Source organism: Hevea brasiliensis, chromosome 8, assembly GCF_030052815.1.
Source record: "Hevea brasiliensis isolate MT/VB/25A 57/8 chromosome 8, ASM3005281v1, whole genome shotgun sequence".
Taxonomy (NCBI): Eukaryota; Viridiplantae; Streptophyta; class Magnoliopsida; order Malpighiales; family Euphorbiaceae; genus Hevea; species Hevea brasiliensis.
Window position 1 is genome coordinate 20136546 of NC_079500.1, and position 22004 is coordinate 20158549.

Consider the following 22004-nt stretch of genomic DNA (forward strand, 5'->3'; position numbering starts at 1 on the left):
CTTTATTTTTAATTAGGAGATATATAACCAAAATAATATTAAACCAAAAGAAAAGCCAACGAGTAACATAGAATAACACTTAAAAATACAAATTATGTTTGGGAGTGAAAAAAGGAATGATTAAAATTGAAAGGAAAGAAAATAAGGTGAAAATTAAAGGAGGTAAAAAAATAATTCCTTGTTTTTTTTTAATTGAAGAAGGAAAATGAAAGGATAAATATTTTAAAATATTATTCATTGAAAAAAAAAATATACAAATATCTCTTATTATGTTTTATATAAGAAATTACTTTACAAAGAAAAAATCATTTTAATCATTTCCACCTCACTTTCCTCCTAAAATTAGAAGAAAAGTAATACCACCTAAAAGATAATTTTATTATGTTTTTCTTTTTCTTTCTTTACAAACAAGAGAAAAATAGAATCTTTTCATTCCTCTCATTTTACACCCTTCCTAAACATGCCAATAAAAGACTCGTTTAATTATAAAATATGGTTTTTGTGCTCTTGAATAGAATAATTTTTTTTTTCCAATTATTGAAAATAAGATTAATAGATGAAATCTTAAGTATATGGTTCAAACCCAACTACACAATAGACCTAGCTAAACTCTAACAACCCAATAAAAAACAAGAAGGTCCAAGACCACTTAAATGAAACCCTAGGCCTAATGGGGTGCAAAAACAAGTGGTAAAGCCACAATTATCACAGTAAAGAAAACAATAATAAATCGAGTTTTGCTAGACGTATCACCACCTATTGCTAGAGGGAGGTCATAAACTCTACTAAAGTATAAAGCTATGGAGCTTAGGACTTATTTGGCATTACTGTTAAAATTGCTATTAAGAAAATTATTTTTAAATATACTAGTCAGAGAGTATTCAAAAATAATTTAAAATTAAATTTGATAAATTTTAGTAATGAAAACACTAAAATAACAAAATAACTTTTTTAAAACTATTTTTTTTAACATCTAAAATTATACTTTTATTTTAAAAAATAATTTTGGCCTCCCAAACTCGATGGCAAACATACACTTAAAAGATAAAAAATATTAAAATATTCAACCCAAAGCCAAACTTAAACTCCTTGAAGAAAGAATGAGCAACCCCTAGATAATGGCAGGCAAGGAAAGCTAGTTACCGTTAAGGAAGAGCAAAGAACCATAGCTAGAGAACTGAGAATGCTTTGGTATAGCTTGTGCATCTCATTCTTTTATAGCCTAGAAATCGGTGATCATAGATTGAACAACACCATTTAGGGAGACGCCTAAAGACTTGAAGATTGAAACCATCAATCCAGATCTCCGGTGCATCGCAGCCACTAAGAGATCCAACAAAAGCCCTATCCAAAGAGTTACACTACAACTCCAAAATTGGAAACTAAAAAAAAAAAACAAGGCAAACGAAAGAAAATATCAGGAACACCGAGGAACCAAAAATCAGCTAGGTCTCTTTAATGGGCTTTCAAACGCATTCGATGCTCCAAGTCCAAACAGTAAGTAAATTATTGGGCCAAACCCAGGCCCAGGTACAATAAATTTATTTTCCATTAAAAAAAATGGAATGTTCATGTTCCGGCTAGGGGTGGCTACGGTTCAGGAACCGACGGTTTAGGTTCAATGAAATCATGAACCTGAACCAAACCGCCAGGGGACGGTTTGGAAGACGATTCCTGAACTGCCGGTTCCGGTTTGAGCCCCGGTTTAAAACGGTTTGAATAGCGGTTCGAAAAAGAACGGTTCAAAACAGTTTGGAGGACCGTTTGGAAGTGGTTTAAGGATGGTTTAAGGGTAGTTTAGACAAAAAAATTAGAGAAAAATTTTATTGATTCAAAATTTGAGTTATATTTATAAAAATATTTTAATTTTTCTTAGAAATCTTTCAATCAAAATAAAATAAGAAAAAAAAAAGAAAGAAAATAATTTATCTTTAAGAAAAATTTAATAAAAAAAGACTTAATCCTGATTAAAAAAATTAGAGATGAAATTAATTTTTTTTAAAGAAATTAATAAAAAGTGTATGAACTTAATTTTGCCTATATATCCCTCTAGGATTTAGAGGAATAAAAATTTCTAGTTCTATTATTTGCCTTTTTTTTTAAATTATATAATAATTGATAATTAAAAATTATAAAAGAGAAAAAAAAATTAAAATAGAGGGTATTGGAAATTTTATTGAAGATTTAAAGTAATAACAACGTAATTGAGATAATATTAAAAATTTCAGTAAGTATATAAAATAATAAAGTAGGAAAATTAAGAGAGTATTGGAAATTAAAATGAGTATAAAAAATAATTATTTAGAGAATTTGAGAAAAATTGAAAAAATATTAAGAATTGAAGAAAATACAGAGAATAATTGTGTAGAGAATTAATGATATATATAAATAAATTAAGAGTGACGTAACATATTTATTGAATTTTTTTATATTTAAATCGCCAATTTAATCTGGTTCGAAATCATCGGTTCAATCCGGTTCAGAACCGTCGATTCACGGTTCTTAAAAAATATGAACCTGAACCAAACCGCAGAAGGACAATTTCGATTCGGCTCGAAGCCAATTCCAATTTTGACCGATTTTAATTCAATTTTAACCGAATCAATTCCAATTCGATTTTAATTCAAAACCAAACCGTGGCCGCCCCTGAGTTCCGACTAACGCAATTAACTGAAAATTTAGAAAAATTAGCAACACACTCTTCAACAGTCACAAAGTCACCATTAATTTTTTTTTCCTCTCTCATATTCAGATCTCTCATCATCTCTCTATCTCTCTCCGATCCTTTAAAACCTAAGACGAATTTCCATTTCTAGCTCTATAGACTACACAATAGCCTAATTCTCCACCTACTCGATTTCTCTCTGCAATGGTGGTCTGCAAATGCCGCAAGGTACCTCTCTCTGGCTATTTTTCTTTTGTGATTCGATTGAATTTGTAACGAGGGATTGTTAGATGACTTTTTAGATCTGATTTACTTGGTTACGTCGTATTTGACGCAAATTTGAAATCTAATTCGATCTGTGATTTTGTGGTTTTTGTTTATTTAATTTTTGATTGCTTGCAATTCAATTCAATTCGAAATTTCTTGTTGAATGCCGCTCTGAATTGAAGATGTTAGTCGCCATTTTGTTGGTTTCTAGTTTTATTGTAGTGTGGTACTGTCAATTTTTTTTGGCATGAAGCTAGAGTTGGGGGCCAGTCATCTAGCCCAGTGCTGATTGTTCACTTGCATTGTGTTTGCCAGTCGAGGGTTAACTTTTAGCACTGTTTAATTGCTAAAATTTTAATTAACATGTACATTACATTTTAAGATTTAATTGTAATTGATTATTTTATTGCTAAAATGGATTAATCTATTGGTTTATGTTTGCCATGGAGCTTGAACTTTTATGGTTATTCGTAGCCTTTTCTGTTGGTTAGTTCTAGATGTAGCAAACTATGAAGTGTCATGATTGAGAGTTAGGAGACAACAATGATTGTTTTTGTCAAATATGAGGATTGATGTGTGTGGATTTTGCTGTTTCAGGCTACAAAACTATATTGTTTCGTTCATAAGGTTCCTGTTTGTGGGGAATGTATCTGCTTCACAGAGCATCAAATATGTGTGGTATTTATATCAAACTCTATATCTCTTTAGTTGTTGCATTGTAGTTTACACTCTGATTTTTTTTTTTTTTCATTTACTTGATGAAAAGAGATCATCTTAAAGCTATTTGTTGCAATGATGTGTTGACATGTGGAGAACAACAAGTGAAAAATATTTAATAAGTAAAAGAAGCAATTAGATTTAGCGTGAATGGCAAGAGAAGAGAAAGTCATAATAACATGAAAGATTGGAGAGGTGAGGTTAACAGGGGTGAAAGGGTTTTGGGACTCAGGAGGGAATGACTAGAAAAAAAGGGAACATGTTGGTCAGGCATAAAATTATGAATGAATTTAAAAGCTCAAGGTGTTTTCCAGAACATTTGGCATTAAATTTCTTGATAAAAAACTACACAATGGAGCAATTTATAAAATAAATGCTTGGTTTGCCCAAAATTTGCAGAATTGTAAAAAGATTTAGGTACAAATTACAATATACATACATATATACGTGTCTCTTTTGTGTTATATTCTTCTGTTGTGCTTCGATGTATGTAACCAAGAAAGAAAAAATTTCTGTGGGGCTTGTTTAGGCTTACTCTATGCTTGTTTTGTCACCACTTGTAGGTTCGTACTTACTCTGAGTGGGTAATAGATGGAGAGTATGATTGGCCTCCAACATGTTGCTTCTGCCAATCTGTGCTTGAAGAGGGGAATAATTCTCAAACCACCCGATTGGGTTGCCTGCGTATGTTTTATTGCAATATAGCTGTGCTCTTGCAAAATTTTCTGTGAAATGCACAAGATTACATGCTTTTATTTTTGTGATTCACTGCAGATGTTATACACACCAATTGTTTGGTTTCCCAAATCAAGAGCTTTCCTCCGCACACTGCACCAGCTGGATATGTATGTCCTTCATGTTCCACATCGGTAAGGCTTAAGAGCACTTGAAAGTCATTTGTAGTATTTATATACATTTATCATTTACATATTTCTCCTATTTCTACACACTGGTGTTTCTAGTGATGGTTAGTAGTTTCTAGGTGCTAAAGTAAATTATTTTGCAATAATTTTTTTGGTTTTTATGATGCTTTGTTAGGGTGGTACTTTAAAAATTTGCCAGTGATGTGATTAATGGGGCCTCAAAGAACTAGAAAACGGAAATTGAAAGAGACAGTCTTGCAAAGAGATCATATCTGGAAAACTTTTGATAATTACTGAGGTGTAAAATAAAATGTTGTGAGGGACGCGGTTTGTCCACTACACATATAGAAACTAAGTGCAAAATAAGGCTTGGCAACATCCTGGTGCAAATGTTTCAAGCAGTTTAGTCAACACCTTCTTGCCAACCTTCCATCTTTTTCCTTATGTCTAGGTGATTTAGGACAAGAAGAACAAAGGAATCGAGAGAAACAAATTCTCCAAAGAGCTAATTCTCAAAAACTTTATTTAATTGTCAATAATATCATGATAATCAAAACTACTAAATAATAGAAAACCAAGACCTATTTACTGAGTTTTACAACTCTAATTACATTAGAATTGGAAACCCTAAAACAATAAAATACTAAACCAACACTCAAAGTTAAACTAGGAAAATAATAATAAACAAATAATAGAATTCCTAAATGATAAAATTCTTAACTTCCTAATTCTACAGTGAAATATAATTCGTAAATAGGTTTTGAATCTTCAAATACTGCATCACGAGGATGTTTTGTCATTTAGTATTTGTAATCAAATAGGGCTGTGAATAACCTAAAAGAAACAAATACTAAGCCAATGCTAATTAATAGTTCTAAACAAACTTAAGCTAGGAAAATAACAATAAACAAATAATAGAATTCCTAAATAATAAAATTCTTAACTTCCTAATTCTACAGTGAATATAATTCCTAAATAGATTTTGAATCTTCCAATACTGGATCACTGGGATGTTGTCATTTAGTATTTCTAATCAAATAGGGCTGTGAATTCTCTTGAATTAGCATTCAGTTGAAAAATTCAGCCTGTAATGCATTTCTTTTGCAATGTGGGATGTCATACCCTAGGGATCTGTGATGTACCCTCACTCAGCTGTGATGCCTGATAGTATGTGATCCCTTGAGAAGCTCAGTTTAATGATATGTTGTCTATTTATTTCTTTATTCCTTTGTTTTCTATTTTCTTTTAGATATCTTTGTAGCTGTAAATCAGGTTATTCAAATTGTCTCCAGTAGCAGCACCCACTGTTTTTGGTGCAGTTCACATGGCATCATATAGTCTTATTGTTATAACAACTTCTGCTGAAAAATGATTTGCAGTAAAAACTATGCCCAGTAAAGAAAATCAGAAGACAGATACAAATAGTTTTTTCCTGCATCTTCTCACTGTTTGAACGATTTGAATTTCTCAGCTAGTTTTGCAAAGGACCTTTTACTAAAGAACATTTGGATGTATACTGGGAAGGATGAACCATGGGTCTACATATACTGACATTAGATCATGCATTGTTTAGAAATTTGGGGTGCTGGGAAGTTGCAATGATTGAGCACTCAGCTTATATGTGCTTTATTACAAAATGAGGTTGTATGTAAGGTCTTGTCAGCTGACATAGATTGATCACATGTGGCCTCTTTCTTCAGATTCAAGACTGAGAGAGTGTTTAATGAAAGATTCACGTTTTTCTGTGGCATTTCAGGAGAATAAAAGGTTGCAACATTTTCTTGTTAGTTCAAGCCATTTTGTTGTTGTTTGCATTTAGCTGTTTCCTTTTAATTTTTCAAGCATTTCTTGTTGAAGGTGGCTTTAATGATATAAGGTAAAAGTTCTCGGGTTAGCAGGAGCATCTTGCATATAACAATTTTAAACCATAAAGTTCCATTTTGTGACTACTCAATGGTTAAAAGAAGTTATACTTTTTCTTTATTCTGTGTCTAGTGCTCTGCTATCTGCTCAAAGCTGTTTGTCATTCCTTGACATTATATTCTTTATATCTGAATACATTTTGGTCACACAGAGAGGGAAGGGGAAAAAAGGAAATATAATAAAATAGTTTCCATGAATGTTGTTTAGAAGTTGGCTGCACTGATGTTTTTTGTATGCTACAATTTATTTCCATCTGGTGCTTTGACGGTGCAGATATGGCCTCCCAAGAGTGTCAAAGATTCAGGATCTCGTCTTCATTCAAAGCTGAAGGAGGCTATCATGCAAGTAAAGTTCATACTTTCATGTTATACTAAACTAATGCTTGCCTTGCAATAATGATAGCTTGAAGTTCTCTTTATTAATGCTTTGCTCAAGTAATGTATTACTCCAAAGTTTTGAGCAGTTTTGATCATTGTTCAGATATATGCCAAACTTCATCGTTAAGATAAAGTTTTGAGCAGTTTTGTTCTTCATCATGCAGACTGGTTTGGAAAAGAACTTATTTGGAAATCATCCTGTTTCTTTACCAGCACCGCCTCCTGCGTTTGTCTCAGATCCATTGGTTACCATTTCTTCATCATCTTCAGTGACAAAAGATGAAATAAAGATAGATGAAGATTACTTATCTGCAACTGGAACTGGGCCTCCTACAATTTCAATACCAGATAGCCCCAGTTCAGCAGGGAATTATTTGAAAAACTCAAGTCCTGCTGGTGTAAGAATTTTCTTTTTCTTCTTTTTCGTTCTCTCTCTCTCTCTCTCTCTCTCTCTCTCTCTTTCCAGTTATTTCACCCTGATACTCACCCTCATATATGTATCTGTACAATTTGTCTTGTTTTGTTTTCATTTTCTTATATTTTTTTCTTTTGCAATATTGCTATGCAAGCCAGCCTGGTGCTACAACACGAAAGGGTGGCATCCATGTTGAAAGGCAGAATTCGGAAATTTCATACTATGCAGATGATGAAGATGGGAATCGTAAAAAGTACAGTCGAAGGGGTGAGTGGAAACTTTATGTATTTAGGCAAGTTCAAATGACAGTGGAGCTTGTGAGATTTTTACAGGAGCAACTTTACCAGCTTAAGATTAGATTCTGTTTACCATGCCTACTATGGTCGTCAAAATATCATATGGATGTAAGACAATCTCATGTATTAAAAACTCCATACATACAGGCATATGGATTAAGTAGAATATCAATAACAATAAATGTGATGTAGCAAGCATGAGGAGCATGGCAAATGATTTTTTTTTTTTTTTTTTCGGGGGGGGGGGGGAGGGGCATATTATAATGTTACTCTGCCACCTGGTATAATTTGTTCATGCCCTGTATTTATTCCAATTTGTTTATTCTTACAGCATGTTGATCAGAGATTTTGATGCAATTAACAAGGCCATTCATCTTTCACTCTTTCACAGAATATCACAAGACTGATGGCTTTTCATTAAATTTTTTATGCTGATTGCTTCATATCCTGTCCAACTTTCAAATTCCAACTCTTACAATTGCAGGTCCATTCCGCCATAAGTTCCTTAGAGCATTGCTTCCGTTCTGGTCAAGTGCATTACCAACTTTACCGGTAACTGCACCTCCACATAAGGATGCATCAAACACAGATGATGTCTCGGAAGCTCGTGTGAGGCATCACAGACCATCAAGAATGGATCCAAGAAAAATCCTTCTTTTTATAGCAATCATGTAATGTCTGCACTTTTTTTGTGAAACAAGAACCATATAATCTATACATGAGGATCAATAATAGGAATTTTTCAAAAGTTTGAATTGCATGAACTCGGTAATCTATAATAGGAATTTGCCTTGGTTAACTTGTGACAAGAATCATAATTATGAATCCATCGATGTATATTATCTGTCTTCACTAGTTCTTTTACTAATACTGATGTAATCATGTGCAGGGCCTGCATGGCAACTATGGGTATACTTTATTACAGAATTGCCCAACGGGGTCTTGGGGAGGAGCAGCCAGATGATGAGCAGTAGTAATTCTTACTCAAGGTTGTGACAGAATTTTAATGATCATTTATTGTACCTGTATATGCATGCCTGATGGTTAATGGTGATTTTACTGCTGCTTTTTGTGTGTGGCTCCTCCCATTTTTGCATCAATTGCTTGTTTATGAATGAAATGTAAAATGGGATGTAAGATAGTTATTTCATAATGTCAGTTGTAGAAAAACGTTGCATATTCCATCTTGACAATGTTCCTCTTAGGCTGTTTTCACACATACACACACACACACATATATATATTTGTCTATTTTGAATCAAATTGGAGGGTTAGGGAAAGATGTTTTTGTTTAACTAGGCTTATTTTTGTAATTATCTGTTCAGTTTATAGATCTTGCAAAAAGAAGTTGAGCAGTTCAAGACTTTGTCATTCCATCTAGGCTCATTTTGCAAAAAGATATCTGAATCAATACAAGTCCGTTAGCTGGGAAATTTGATTAGGCATGTTTATTTATTTATTTGAAAGGATGTTTATGGTGCTTTTGAACAATTAATTTCCCGAGATATTTCATTCATCGTCTAGCAGTTGGTTAGTCTAGTTAACTGAATTGTTAAAAGTGCCATTTCAATGAGTACTTCATGATGAATAGGCTTTTCAGATTGTTGAGGTGCCGCTAACCTTCATACGAGTCATAGAGTAATATGGTGACAATTCTTTCCTGCACCAAGTAATATTTCTCTTCTTATTTTTAAAATAAAATAAAAAATCATTTTTTTTTAACTTCACTAATTTCTTCTCTTAAAATATTATACATTTAGTTTTTAAAATTTTAATTTCAATTATATTTTATTTTTTAATTTTTTTTTATACGTGGTTACTTTCTAGAATAAGAATCGATGACAGCGAAAATTACCTATTCGACTTTAGACTTGAACCTGATTAATAATTTAAATTTTTAGATTTGTTTCAGATTTAATTAAAATTCTTTTTAAATTACTCATATTTATCTCAATTTTGATTATTATCCATTAATTCTATTTTAATTTATTTAATTTTATATGTTTTAATTAATATTTTATATAAAAAGAAATTATTTTTATTAATAATTTAATAATACTATAATATTTAAATTTTATGTATTTAAAATATAATAATATAAATATTATTATAAAAAATATGTTTTATATTTAATTAATTATGTATATAAACAAATTTAAATAACTGAGTTTTTAATATATAAAATTTAAATGTAACACAAGTATTATTTTTAAATTTAAACCTATCAAAATTTTGATTATTTATTACTTGAATTTATTTTATTAAAATTTAATTAAATTGAATACTTAAAAATACCCTACTGTTGCCATCTTATTCCAAAAAAACTTTCACTTTGCTGTTTAGAGTTTGGCTTGCATTTTTTTGTTCTTTTAGAAATTCTTAAATGGAATGGAGACCATTTAGTGTTTTAATTTTAATATCCTGTATTATAAAACAGATACTAAACTATTATTCTACAGGCTCAATGGCTATTATTCTACTCAATTACTGGGAATTTGTTTTCATATTTATTATTTTGGATAAATCTTAAATTTATTTTTCTTAATTTTATAGTTCTCCCTTTTATTCTAAAGGTTTAATTTTTAATTATTATAAATAAAAGTATTATCATCAGCTTCATTTGGTAAGAGATTTTAGATCTTAAATAAAGTCTAATAATGTGGCCTATTCCTCCATTAATGTATAGTGGTTTGATCTCATTTGTATACTGTCATATGCATCAAGTTTTAAAAAAATCTTTTGTCAATATCATTTTTAAGTAGAAAGATCCAATATTATTATATCAAAAAATTAATAAATTTTTTAGTCTATGATAATAAATTATCTATTTGATCTATAGGATTGAGCTCTCGTCCCAGTAATTATTTATATATAATGGTTAAAGTTTTGATATTGTTAATGAATTTGTATTTAAAAATATATATATATATATATATATATCATATCACTTATAGTGAGAAGATGGGTTGGTGGTGCAGGATTTCCACCACCAATTATCTAGTAGGGCTTTCCCGTCCGGTTGTAGAGTCGAGGGTTGAGAATGTCACCTCTGCAATAGTAGCCACGCCGATGAAAATGATGGTAGCTCATACTGCAAAGTCTATGGAAGTGGCAATATTTGAGAAAGCCATTTTGGACACGGATGAGCATAGATAGATTTGGCTATGGTCCGGTTTGAAATCGGATTAGTCTAATTAGAAATTAAAACGTAACTGAAATTGATCAAATTGATTTGATTAAAATCAAACTAGAACTGATTCGTTTTAAAATCAATTTTTTTTTATTAAAATTACAATTGAACCAAAACTGATGGATTCTAATCCTGATCCTCCTGAACCTTTAACTGAAGCCGCTGGTTTCGATCTGATGGCCACCCCTAGGTGAGCATGGTTCAATTACCCAAACCATTGTCTTTTTTTTTTCTTTTTTTTAAATCAATTGGAGAAATTTCAAACCCTAATCAAACCATTATGAGTAGTTAACCTTTCATACTAGTTAGGTTCATACAATATATATGTTACATAAATGGTTTAGTTAAGTGTCTTGCAACAATCAAGCAAACAATGTGGGCTCCGTTTATTTCATAGAATATATTTTTCGCATTCTCACGTTTGAGTTTCTCAAAAAATGAATTAACAAAAATTATTTTACTCATTAAAACGAAAATTAAGTCATTTAAAAAAAAATAATGTTATTTTTTATTTTTCAGACTTTAATAATCTTAATTAAATGTAAAAGTAATTATACATATATTACATAAATATATACCATTATTTTAATATCACAACCAGAAAAATATTTTTATAAAAAATATTTTTTAAAAAACATTTTCCATAAAAAATATTTTTCCATATATAAGTTATTTTTTTCAAAATAAAGATACAAATTATTTTCCATTTTCAAAATAAAGATACAAATTATTTTCCGTGAAACAAACAGAGCAGTACTATCATATCCATTGGTCAAGGTAACTGGTAAATTTAAAAATTGAAAATCTAAAAATGGAACCAAAAACCATTAACATTTATTGGTTCAATTACATTAATTTTTTTTAGTTTAATTCTTCGATTTCGATTCAACTTTTCAGTTTTTTAGCTCACTCCTAATTTTGGAAGAAGTTGAAGTTGATTAGCAAGTGAAAGCTGAGAAAGGTTGGCATTGGCTCTGAAAATGAAAGTGAAATTTTATGAATTTTCTTTTTTGGGTTGTAATTGTGTTTCTATCTTCTCATGTGCAGTGAAATTCATATACTGGTAAGTTATAGTTTTATATTGTTCCATTTATTTTCTAACAAGATATAGATTAAGAAAAAGTACTTTCTATGAAGCAAAATGCAAAAAATAAAACCAAAAATGCCTAAAAGTGATGCAAATAATAAAAGTATTTTGAAGACCAAAATATCATAAACCAAAAGGTGAAAAAGGAAAACTCGCTCCTAGATGACTTGATAAAGACTATTATACAATGATGGTAATTTATGATGATCAAAATACAATTTAGTCCTGAGGGCGAATGCCGAAAAAATGATCTATATAACTGACCACTACTAGTTTGGGATTAAGACTTAGTTATTGTATTATTACTCTGAGGACGCTTTAATTTCAGAAGATGCGACAGACCTGCAATGACATGTAGTCGACTACTTGGAACACCCGTCTTTGCCAATGCTCTCCCATTTTTGTCCAACAGTACAAAGCAAGGAACATATCTTATGTCATAATGGAGCAGCTGCGAAAGTTGATATCAAAAGTCAACCAAGGCTTCATACAAAAACCATGTCTACTTCATGTCTTCAAATCATCCAAGAATGATATCTTAAAAACATAAATAGTATGCTCAATATAGTAAGGCGAGTGTTTTAATCATTATAATTATTAGTTGTAGCTTTTCGTATTATTGGCCTACAGTACAACTCAATCTAATAGAGCAATAATCACCCCCCTTTTTTTATTCTTATGAATTATTAAGTGTTGGTAACTAAGGCAGTCTTGGGGTTTCCATTGCATAGCCAACCTCTAGAATGGATCCTAACAAAATGGATTGAAAGAGAAAAAATGCATCCATTCTAAGATCTCAATTATTAAGATATACCAACCATTATTCCCTAATTATATCATTACATAAACTTAATCATCCACGTTGCAAACTCAACGTGCCAACAAAGTGAAATTCAATATTCTACAAGTTATTGATGAAAGAATTAGCTTGCAAAATGCCACATTGCATTGAAGCAATTATTATGCATAATCAAACCTAATTATTTCCTTGACAACACAATGAGTAATCATTTACTTCTAATTGCTAACATGTCATGAACCCAAGAGAAAAACAAGAAACACAATTGAAAATATGTACCCATAATCTTAATGTTCATGTTCAATGCAATCAAATAGACAAAAACAATTAAAATTGAACCAATCACTAATTCTCAGTTTCACCCCTAAAATTTTCAACCTCCAACAACTTCAATAAATAAAATGTAAAGGTAAGTAGAATACCTCAGGCAGCCATTTCTCATTCTCTGCATCTGCCATTACAACATTAAGCCAACTTGAATTCCTGCTCTCGACCTCCAGGACAAAATTAAGCAAAGAATTGCACAACCTACATTTAGGTGAGTAGAACTCCAGCACAGTAGCCTCTTTCCCAGTTGCTAGTGCGGAAGCAAATGCTCTTTGCTCTGCCTCTCCTTGCTCTTCAAGAGTTAAGTGCTTTCTTTGCAACTTCAAACTGTTATTTTGGCTTGTTCCAGCATCCAATTTGACAGCATTAAAGGTATGTAACCAAGAATTTGAAGATTTGGCAATTGAGTTCAGTGAATTGAAAGCAATGGACCCAAGAGTATGAAAAGATTTGAATAGCCAAGGAACCTCAAAGGTGCATACATTAGGATTTTTAGGATGTTGTTCAACATCCCATGGCCATTTCAGACAAAATGAAGGTTGTTTAGGAGCAGGACCCATCTTCATCTGTAATTTTAACCACAAGCAATACAAACTTAGCTATTAACACAATAAAGTGAGATCTATTTCAGATGTATCAAGATTCCTACAAGTTGAACTATTGCCCACAAAATTTACAAACATCCAAACTACAAAGAGGGCTTTCAAAGTCATAGATTTCTCCAACTTCATTAGGTCAAATGAAAGACTCACCTTGCAACCTAGAAACAAAAACCTATTAACAGAGGCATTATACAGAAACATTTATATGCCTACAAGAACAAAGGAAATATATGCAGCAGCATTCGTATGCCTAGAGCAGAGGAAATATATACACAAACATTACATGTCTAGAAACTAGAAAGAAAACAATTAAATATCAAATTGTGGCAAAAAATGATCACAGAAATAAGGAAAAGAAAAAATAATTTAGAAAATATAGTAATCAAAACTACATCAAATCAAGCATCAGGCAACTTGTAATTTATTTTTAAATCACCAAAACCCCATAATAAACCCTAAACTAAAACCTAGACGTTGAACCTTCTAATTTGTTTAAAAAGGATAGTATTAGAGTATTCTATGTGATTCATGAACATGGAATTCATATACACATATTGCACGCTTCCAATTAGCTTTAGACAGAATAAACCCTGAGAGAGAGAGAGAGAGAGAGTGTGTGTACAAAACACCCAGTTAATAACATTGGCAAGTAGATGTTATGAAATAGCATACAATTGGTAGGCCTAATTAAAACTTTCAGGGCCTAAATATTCAGAAAACCTGTGATACAATAGTGATAGGTCATCAAATTTTTAAGAAATGGTAAGAACCAACAATGAGCAAGATCCATGGTAAAGAACTTCAAAATCACAATAAACACTAAACACCACTTGCCAAAAGGTTCAGTTCACCATTGATTTTTAGAAGAATGGAACCCATCAATACAAGCAAACATTTCTTCAAAAAACAAAAAAATAGAGAGAGAGAGAGAGAGAGAAGACCACACCAATTCCTTTAAGACAATATCAGGGATGGCAAAATAAACGTCATCATCCCTCAACTTGAATCCGGTCATAAAATCAAAGCCAGAAGCATAATTCTAAACATACTGAATCCACATAGGATATGACAATGTTATCCATGATATCCTACAGAATTTCATAGGATATGACAATGTTATCCATGATATCCTATAGAATTTCAAGTCATCCACTGGAAATCTCAAATAGCAAATACATATGCATTCTGCAACCCATCATCAACATCAATATCAAAATCGTTAATTTTCAATTTGATCAGCAACACATCTGAATTTACACACAAAATCCAGCGGATATTTATTTTTTAAAACGAAAAGAAATTACCCTCAACCACCTAGACAATAGAAATGATCACTATAATGATGAAAGTATGTTCAGAAAGAGATTAAAATACAAGATAAACTATAAAAACAAGCATAGTTCCTGATTAAAAAATGTCTTTTCTGCCAGGAGCCGTAAAGAAACGGTTCACTAGGATGCAAATAGGCAATCCAGACTCCACAAGACATAGCCCAAGTTAAAAAAAAAAAAAAAATCTCCATAAAGAAACAAACTTGTTGAAAATCATGGAAAGCCACTACACGGATAAAATACCACCGCGTATAACAATGTAACTGCAATTATTTCAAATCGGTATACCTACATGTATTCGCTTGGTTTCCGGTGAAAATACCGGTCCGCATTCGTCGTTGGGTTTGAGGGAACTAGGGGCAGATGCTGGCTGGACAGGCTTGAAAGAATGGGAACAGAGTCGATTCTTGCATCTACTTCCCGCCTGCGATTTTCTGGCGAATATTTCAGTTGCCGGAGGCCTTTCTCGAATCGGGAAAGTGGTAACCAGCTAAGGGTAGGTCGCAGCAACTACGAAGCCAGAGCTAATCTTTAACAGATATGTAATTTAAAATTAAAATGCTTAAATATAATTATTAATTAATAAAAATATTTAATTTTTTATCTAATAAATATAAATTAATTAGTTATTTTTATTTTTTTAAATTTAATTAAAACATCCCTATTTTGTCAAATTAAACTCTTTAGCCCTTAGCGAGTCATACCCTTATGGGAGCCTCAAAATATCCTTATTTTCTCTTGTAATTCGTTCAATCTCTCGTTGCTCGCTCTCTTCCCTATTTCCCTCTTTCTGTACTTCTCTCAATTGCTTCCCAAATCCCTAATCCCCCTTTTTCTTCTTAAACTTCAAAATACTCTAGAAATTCAAATAAATACCCAGCAATTGCAGCAATTACAGCTGACAACTTGCATAACCAACAAAACCCTCAAACCCCACATAACCAAACACAACACCTCCATTTGCAGCAGCATTATCAGCACATCTTGACCAAAAAAAAAAAAAGAGATTGATAACGAGGAGATTGTTGTTGTTGGGCAAAGGGAAGCTGGGTTTCGTGGGTTAGCGTTGATGGAGGGGTGAGAATGTTGGTGTCATGTGTTGATGTTGATAGTAACAAGGAGATTGTTAGGATCGATGGGTCTGGAAGTCAACAAGAGCTGATGTTTTTACTGTGTAGGTCTATGAGAAGGAGCTAAGAACTAGGTTTTATTGAAGGAGAAAGAGAGCTATGTGGCATTTGAGCAGCTGTCCGTAATAGAGGAGAAGAGGTCCGGTATAGTGTTGAGCTAGAGGTGGTGAAGGCACTGTAATTCACGCCGGAAAGTATAGACTGGTGGCTCAAGCGGAAAGTGGCGAGGTGAAACTTGAAATGAGGGCACTTGGTGGGATGTGAGAGAGGAATTGTCTGTATGTGTGTATATGTCAAGGAGTGAGTAAGGGATGGCATAAGTTGCGGGAGATGAGCTAGAAAGCGGAGGTTGGGGTGGATGGGTCAGGTCAAGTGGGCCATATATATATATATATATATATATATATATATATTTTTAAGACAAGTGGGCATTGTTGAGTGAGAATAATTTAGATTTTTTTTAGGAATTATTATTTAATTTTTATATTTTAATAAAATTAATTATTTAATTTTTATATTTTAAAAAATATATTATTGAGTTTTTATATTTTATTTTTATTAAATTATTTTATTAAATTTTTTATTATTTATATTATTTAAATTACTTTTTAAGCTTAATAATATTTTTTAAAAAATATTATTTTTAAATTTTATATTTTATTGAAATTAATTAGTTGATTTATATATTTTAAAAAATATAATATTTATATTATTGAATGAAAATATAAATTTTATTATATGAAAATTAAATTTAAATTTATATATTTTTTAAATTTTTAATTTTTTAGATATTATTTTTATATTTTTTCAACCGAAAAATAATTTTTCTGGATTACTTGTAAATTTAAAGAAATTGATTAACTTTTTGATATAGACAGCTTGTATCAAAATGAGAGAGAGAGGATTATGGTAATTTAAATATAAAAAATAATTATGAAATTAAATAATTAATAAAGTCAAATTATAAGAATTAACTAATATATTTTTTCAAAATATAGATATTTTTACTAATTAGTTTTACTAAAATAAATGACTAAATAGTAGTTTGATCAATATTGACTAATGAAAAAATTAACGAAGGGACTATATATCTTAACAAAAGTAAAATATGATAACTAAATAATATATCTTTTAAAATATAAAAATTAAATAATTAATTTCATTAAAATATAAAAATAAAATAATTAATTTTATTAAAATATAGATACTAAATAATAATTTATCTTATTTTCTTTCTTGATAATGTATCAAAATTATACAATTTGCCATGTGATTGAGATCAAGGCCATTTGATTTGATTGGGCAAAAAACCTCATGTAGTTGATTTATAAAGTAAAATTAATTAAAAGAGAATTTAGAATTAAAATTGACCATTTTGTCATAATATTTGAAATGAATGCATCACCTTGGCTTGCCTCCTTCAGATGCTGCAAAGGTCACCTTTATTCCCTTCATTGTGTCCTTTTGGTTTAGAAGATTTCTAGCTAATTAAATGAACCATAATTATATTATATCTTTCTTTATTAATTTTAAGAAAATGATTACAACATTATTTAATTAAAAAATTGTGTGTTATTATTATTATTATTATAAGCTCCTTATTAAATATTAAAATTATAGGCTAAATTAATTAATTGTATGCTGTTATTAATATTAATTAATTTTAATATCAGGTCTAGCAAAGTTGCATTACAGTTAATGGTATTTAACTTATGAATAATGTGTGTTGTGTTTAAAATATTGTACAGCATTTTGTTGTAAGCAACTAAATAATTAGATATCTATCTTATATAAAATACTATATCATATCTTGTTAACAATTTAATATTTTAAGCCATGATAATTGATATAGAGAAATTAAGAGAATAATTTAAAATAATTATGAATAATTTTTTATCTAATTAGAGACTCATAAATATGATCCAACATAAAATTAAAAGTATTAAAAATAATAATACAAGCCAAATTAATTATAATTAAGTTCTAATATCAAAACCTACTTCAGTAATTGACTTCATTTTGTCACTCTAATTGAAAAATAATAATAATAATAAAATTGAGTTAAAAAGAAGAAAAAAAAAAGATAAATGTTGAATAATTTTATATTACCTAGCTAACTATGTTTTGTGAGTATTCCTACTGGGCATATCCTAAGAAATATATGCTTTTTATTAATAATAATTAATTTTATACCACTTGCAAAATTGCATTATACTTAATGGTATTTAATAATGGCATTTAACACATGAATGTTTATAGAAATGATAATAGGTCGAGTTTTTATAGGTATTTGATATGTTAGAATTTTAATAGGATGGGTTTGAGTAGTATATAATCAAATTTGGAATAGGTTCAGGTTTGAAAAATAGTATTCATGACAGATTCAAATTTTATATATTAGGTATTCTTTTACCTGAATATATTTATATAAATATTTAATTAAATATAAAATATATATTTTTTTATAATAATATTTATAAAATTTATATATCTATTTTAAATAAAATAGAATTTAAATATTTATAAAATTATTAAATTATTAAAATATAAATTATTAATAAAAAGTAAATTTTTATGTAGATAATTAAAATATATAAAATTAAACAGGTTCAGATATTTTTTAGTAATAGTAATTATATTTGAGGCCGATTTGAATAGTTGATAATAAATTTTAATCGGGTTGGGGATGAGTTCAGATTTTAAAAATATTAATCGGATTCGAATTTGAATAGAATGATTTTCGCGGATACCTTACCAGTTGCGATGACTAAATGTGATATATATAAAATTATATTAATAATAAATAGAAATATAAATTAAAAAATAATTTAATAAATAATAGAAAAATATATAATATAAATATAATATAATAAATATATATTAATATATTATATGTATATTATTGACAATTAATTATTAATTAATGGCATTATCATTGATGAAGCATGGAGTGCACAAATTATTAAGTTAAACATTTATATTATGAGCTTGAAAATTGCTCTGATAATGCATCTGAACTTAAGCAAGCTGATTTTTTTTTTTTAAGGGGAAATTGAGAAGTAATTATTTAAATATGAGTCTACAAAATAAGTGATAAAATTTCAACTACAAAAATCAAGTTATGTTAGGCGAAGCCAATTTTCCTTACTATGGTACTCTTCCTCATTTTTTTTTAATCTTAATTGGCACCTATTTTTATTTTTCTTAATTAATAAAATGTAAGCATATATACATTATTTTGATTTAGATGATAAAAAAATATTTTGATTTGGGTTTTATTTGTTTATAGAAAATATTTTTCATATTTTTTAATATTTGGAGTTTTCAAGAAAATGAACTAACAAAAAATATTTTCAATAAAATTAATTTATTTTTTAAAAAATAATGTTCTCTTTTAAATAATAAAGATACTTTTATTTTTTAAATTTTGATAATTTTATTAAGATATAAAAATACATAATTATTAATTTAACTCAACTCAACTCAACTAAGCCTTTAAATAATAAAAAATATTTTTATAAAAAATATTTTTTAAAAAATATTTTTTATAAAAAATCTTTTTCATATATAAATTATTTTAATTCTTGTCATAATATACTATGTATTCATAACTTTTTTTTTAAATACAATAACTTTTATTTTTATCCTAAATTTATGTTAAGGAAAAAAAAAAAAAAAAAAACTTTCTTTCAGTTCTTGGCCCCGGTTGCGAAAGTGGTGATCCTAGTATGTCCAATTGCTTAACATTTTGAATTATTCTTCACTTGCATTTAAAAAATGATATGTATGAATATACCCCAAGAAAATAATATATGATACTTTTTTAAAAAATTTTTTATTACGTATCATTTTTAATAAATAGTCTCTTTTATATTAATTATTAATTATTTTTTTATTTTTTTATTATTTATAATATTACCTTAATATTTATAATTTAAATTATTTTTTTTAAATTTAATTTTAAAAAATTAAAATATTTTATAATTAAATACAATATTTAAAAATTATTTATATTATTTTGTAAATATTAATTATTATTTAATTTTTTATTTTTCTTTTAATTATCATTATTACTTACAATACTATCTTAATATTTATATTTTGTATTATTATTTTCTTTAAAATTTTAAGACATTTTATGATTAAATATAATATTTAAAAATTATTTATATTATTATTTTTATAAATTTATTTATGTAAAAATATTATTTATGACATATTACCTTTTATAATAATAATAATAATAATAATAATATTATTGATGGTCATTAGTTTAAAAAAATTAGCCATTAATTTATAATCTCATAATCAATCATAAATACTCTCTTTTATATTAATTATTATTTAATTTTTTTAATTATCATTATTATTTATAATACAACCTTAGCATTTATAATTTAAATTATTATTTTTTAAAATTTATTTTTAAAAATTAAAATATTTTATAATTAAATACAATATTTAAAAATTATTTATTTTTTTTATAAATACTAATTATTATTTATTTTTTTATTTCTCTTTTATTTATCTTTATTATTTACAATACTACTTAACATTTATTATTTAAATTATTATTTTCTTTAAAATTTAATTTTTTAAAATTAAGACATTTTATGATTAAATGTAATATTTAAAAATTATTTATATTATTTTTTTATAAAATTATTTTTTTAAAAATATTATTTGCCACATGTTATACTCAATCAAAACTGAAGAGAGAGATCTTCAGATTACAAAACCCTTTGAGACGATTTCTCTTTTGTCTCAAAAATCCTTATAAAAACACCGTGAAAAACAATACAAATACATCCATATAGGTTTAGTCCAAGTTGGAATTAAACCGCTTATAAAAGAAGGGTTGAACACCTCAATCCTAGCAGTTCTTAGAGATACTAGGTTCATAAACTTCCAGGACTCTTTGTTTTGTTCAGTCGAGTCTAGTTTGTGCAGTGGACCAATATCTTTTGATTGCTATCCAAATTTTACTGTTTCGTTAAATGACAGTAATATTACAAAATCCCTTGTCTTACAAATCAAAACTCACAATTACAAAATGTTTGAAGGATCTATTCCTTTTGCACTGATTTACAAAATTCATTACAAAGCTATGGTTTCTGCTTTTGCTACAAAACATAAGTTTCAAAGTAAAAGAGGAGAAACTTTGCTTTTACAAACTGATCTTACAAAATCCAACACTGTAATCCCTAGATCTATCCAGTGGAAGGACATAACCCTACCAGAAGAATGGATCTTAGAAGGTGCAGTAGAACCAGAATCTTCAAAAATAGTTGAGCCAAACGTTCAACTTAGGCAAATAACCCAGTATGACGATGGAAGAGTCAGCCTTAGCTTTAACAGAAGCCTTAGGTTTCCAGATGATTCCTCAATATCCAGTACTGTTGACATAGGAAGAGTGTCTTGTATACCTTCTGTCATTAGTTTGCCTATTACAAAACCAATTGGAATACAAAATATTCAGCCTAGGTATTCTACCTCAGACTTACCTAGTTCTTCTAGGTTTTCTACTTCAGAAATACCTAGATCCACTTTACAAAACGTAAATTACTCTACAAATGTTCCACATCCAGTTTATTCAAATTTACAAAACGAGTCTGTTCAGGATGAAACCCAAACAGAGTCAAAACCTACTTCTCCTACCTTTTCAGCCATTACAGAAAATGTAAACCATGAACTTAATGTGCTTGAAAAAGAATTTGAAGTAGACAAACAATATTTGCATAATGATTTTTATTCTCCTAAAAATCATAAAAAGCAAATGTGATTTTTCAAAAATTTCAATGATCAAAGGAAAGAAATTCAAAAGGAATATTATGACTTTATACACCAACACAAAGTTCATATTCTTTTCTTTGATTGGTTTGAGATGTATGCTAAACAGTATAACATTTCATATCCGTTTTCCAAAACTCCAAAAACTTTCAAAAAATCAAATCCAATTTCAAAACCTTCTCAAATTACAAAACCTAAACAACAGGAGTTAGAAGATAATCAATC

The 22004-nt window shown here is 28.9% G+C and overlaps 2 protein-coding genes across 4 annotated transcripts; one reads left to right on the top strand and one right to left on the bottom strand.

The window, feature by feature from the left end:
* Positions 1–2659: 2659 nt before the first annotated feature.
* Positions 2660–8707, top strand: LOC110663979 (uncharacterized). Of its 2 annotated transcripts, none has more exons than XM_021823485.2 (9): positions 2660–2893; positions 3530–3610; positions 4213–4333; positions 4424–4518; positions 6709–6780; positions 6977–7210; positions 7386–7494; positions 8008–8194; positions 8413–8707. In XM_021823485.2, exons 1-9 carry the CDS (start codon positions 2870–2872, stop codon positions 8495–8497), a joined length of 1008 nt encoding a protein of 335 aa, XP_021679177.2. In that variant the 5' UTR covers positions 2660–2869; the 3' UTR covers positions 8498–8707. The 2 variants fall into 2 exon arrangements, 1 of the variants encoding a protein (XP_021679177.2); XR_009150626.1 differs by having other exon boundaries at positions 2671–2893; positions 7386–7631.
* Positions 8708–11886: 3179 nt separating this feature from the next.
* LOC110663978 (uncharacterized) lies at positions 11887–16278 on the bottom strand. Of its 2 annotated transcripts, none has more exons than XM_021823484.2 (3): positions 15148–16278; positions 13022–13492; positions 11887–12251 (listed from the first exon to the last, which is right to left on the bottom strand). In XM_021823484.2, the coding sequence occupies exons 2-3, from the start codon at positions 13490–13492 to the stop codon at positions 12081–12083; spliced, it is 642 nt and encodes a 213-aa protein (XP_021679176.2). In that variant the 5' UTR covers positions 15148–16278; the 3' UTR covers positions 11887–12080. The 2 variants fall into 2 exon arrangements, with proteins under 2 accessions (XP_021679176.2, XP_021679174.2); XM_021823482.2 differs by having other exon boundaries at positions 15152–16277.
* Between the last annotated feature and the right edge of the window lie 5726 nt (positions 16279–22004).

Bases quoted from the DNA above. Each gene is read 5' to 3' on its own strand.
- LOC110663979 (XM_021823485.2), top strand. From the start codon at position 2,870: ATGGTGGTCTGCAAATGCCGCAAG. The intron at 4,334-4,423 runs GTATGTTTTATT...GATTCACTGCAG, and splicing joins CACCCGATTGGGTTGCCTGC to ATGTTATACACACCAATTGT. The intron at 8,195-8,412 runs GTAATGTCTGCA...AATCATGTGCAG, and splicing joins CTTCTTTTTATAGCAATCAT to GGCCTGCATGGCAACTATGG.
- LOC110663978 (XM_021823484.2), bottom strand. From the start codon at position 13,492: ATGAAGATGGGTCCTGCTCCTAAACAACCTTCATTTTGTCTGAAATGG. The intron at 12,252-13,021 runs GTATTCTACTTA...CAACTTTCGCAG, and splicing joins ATGAGAAATGGCTGCCTGAG to CTGCTCCATTATGACATAAG.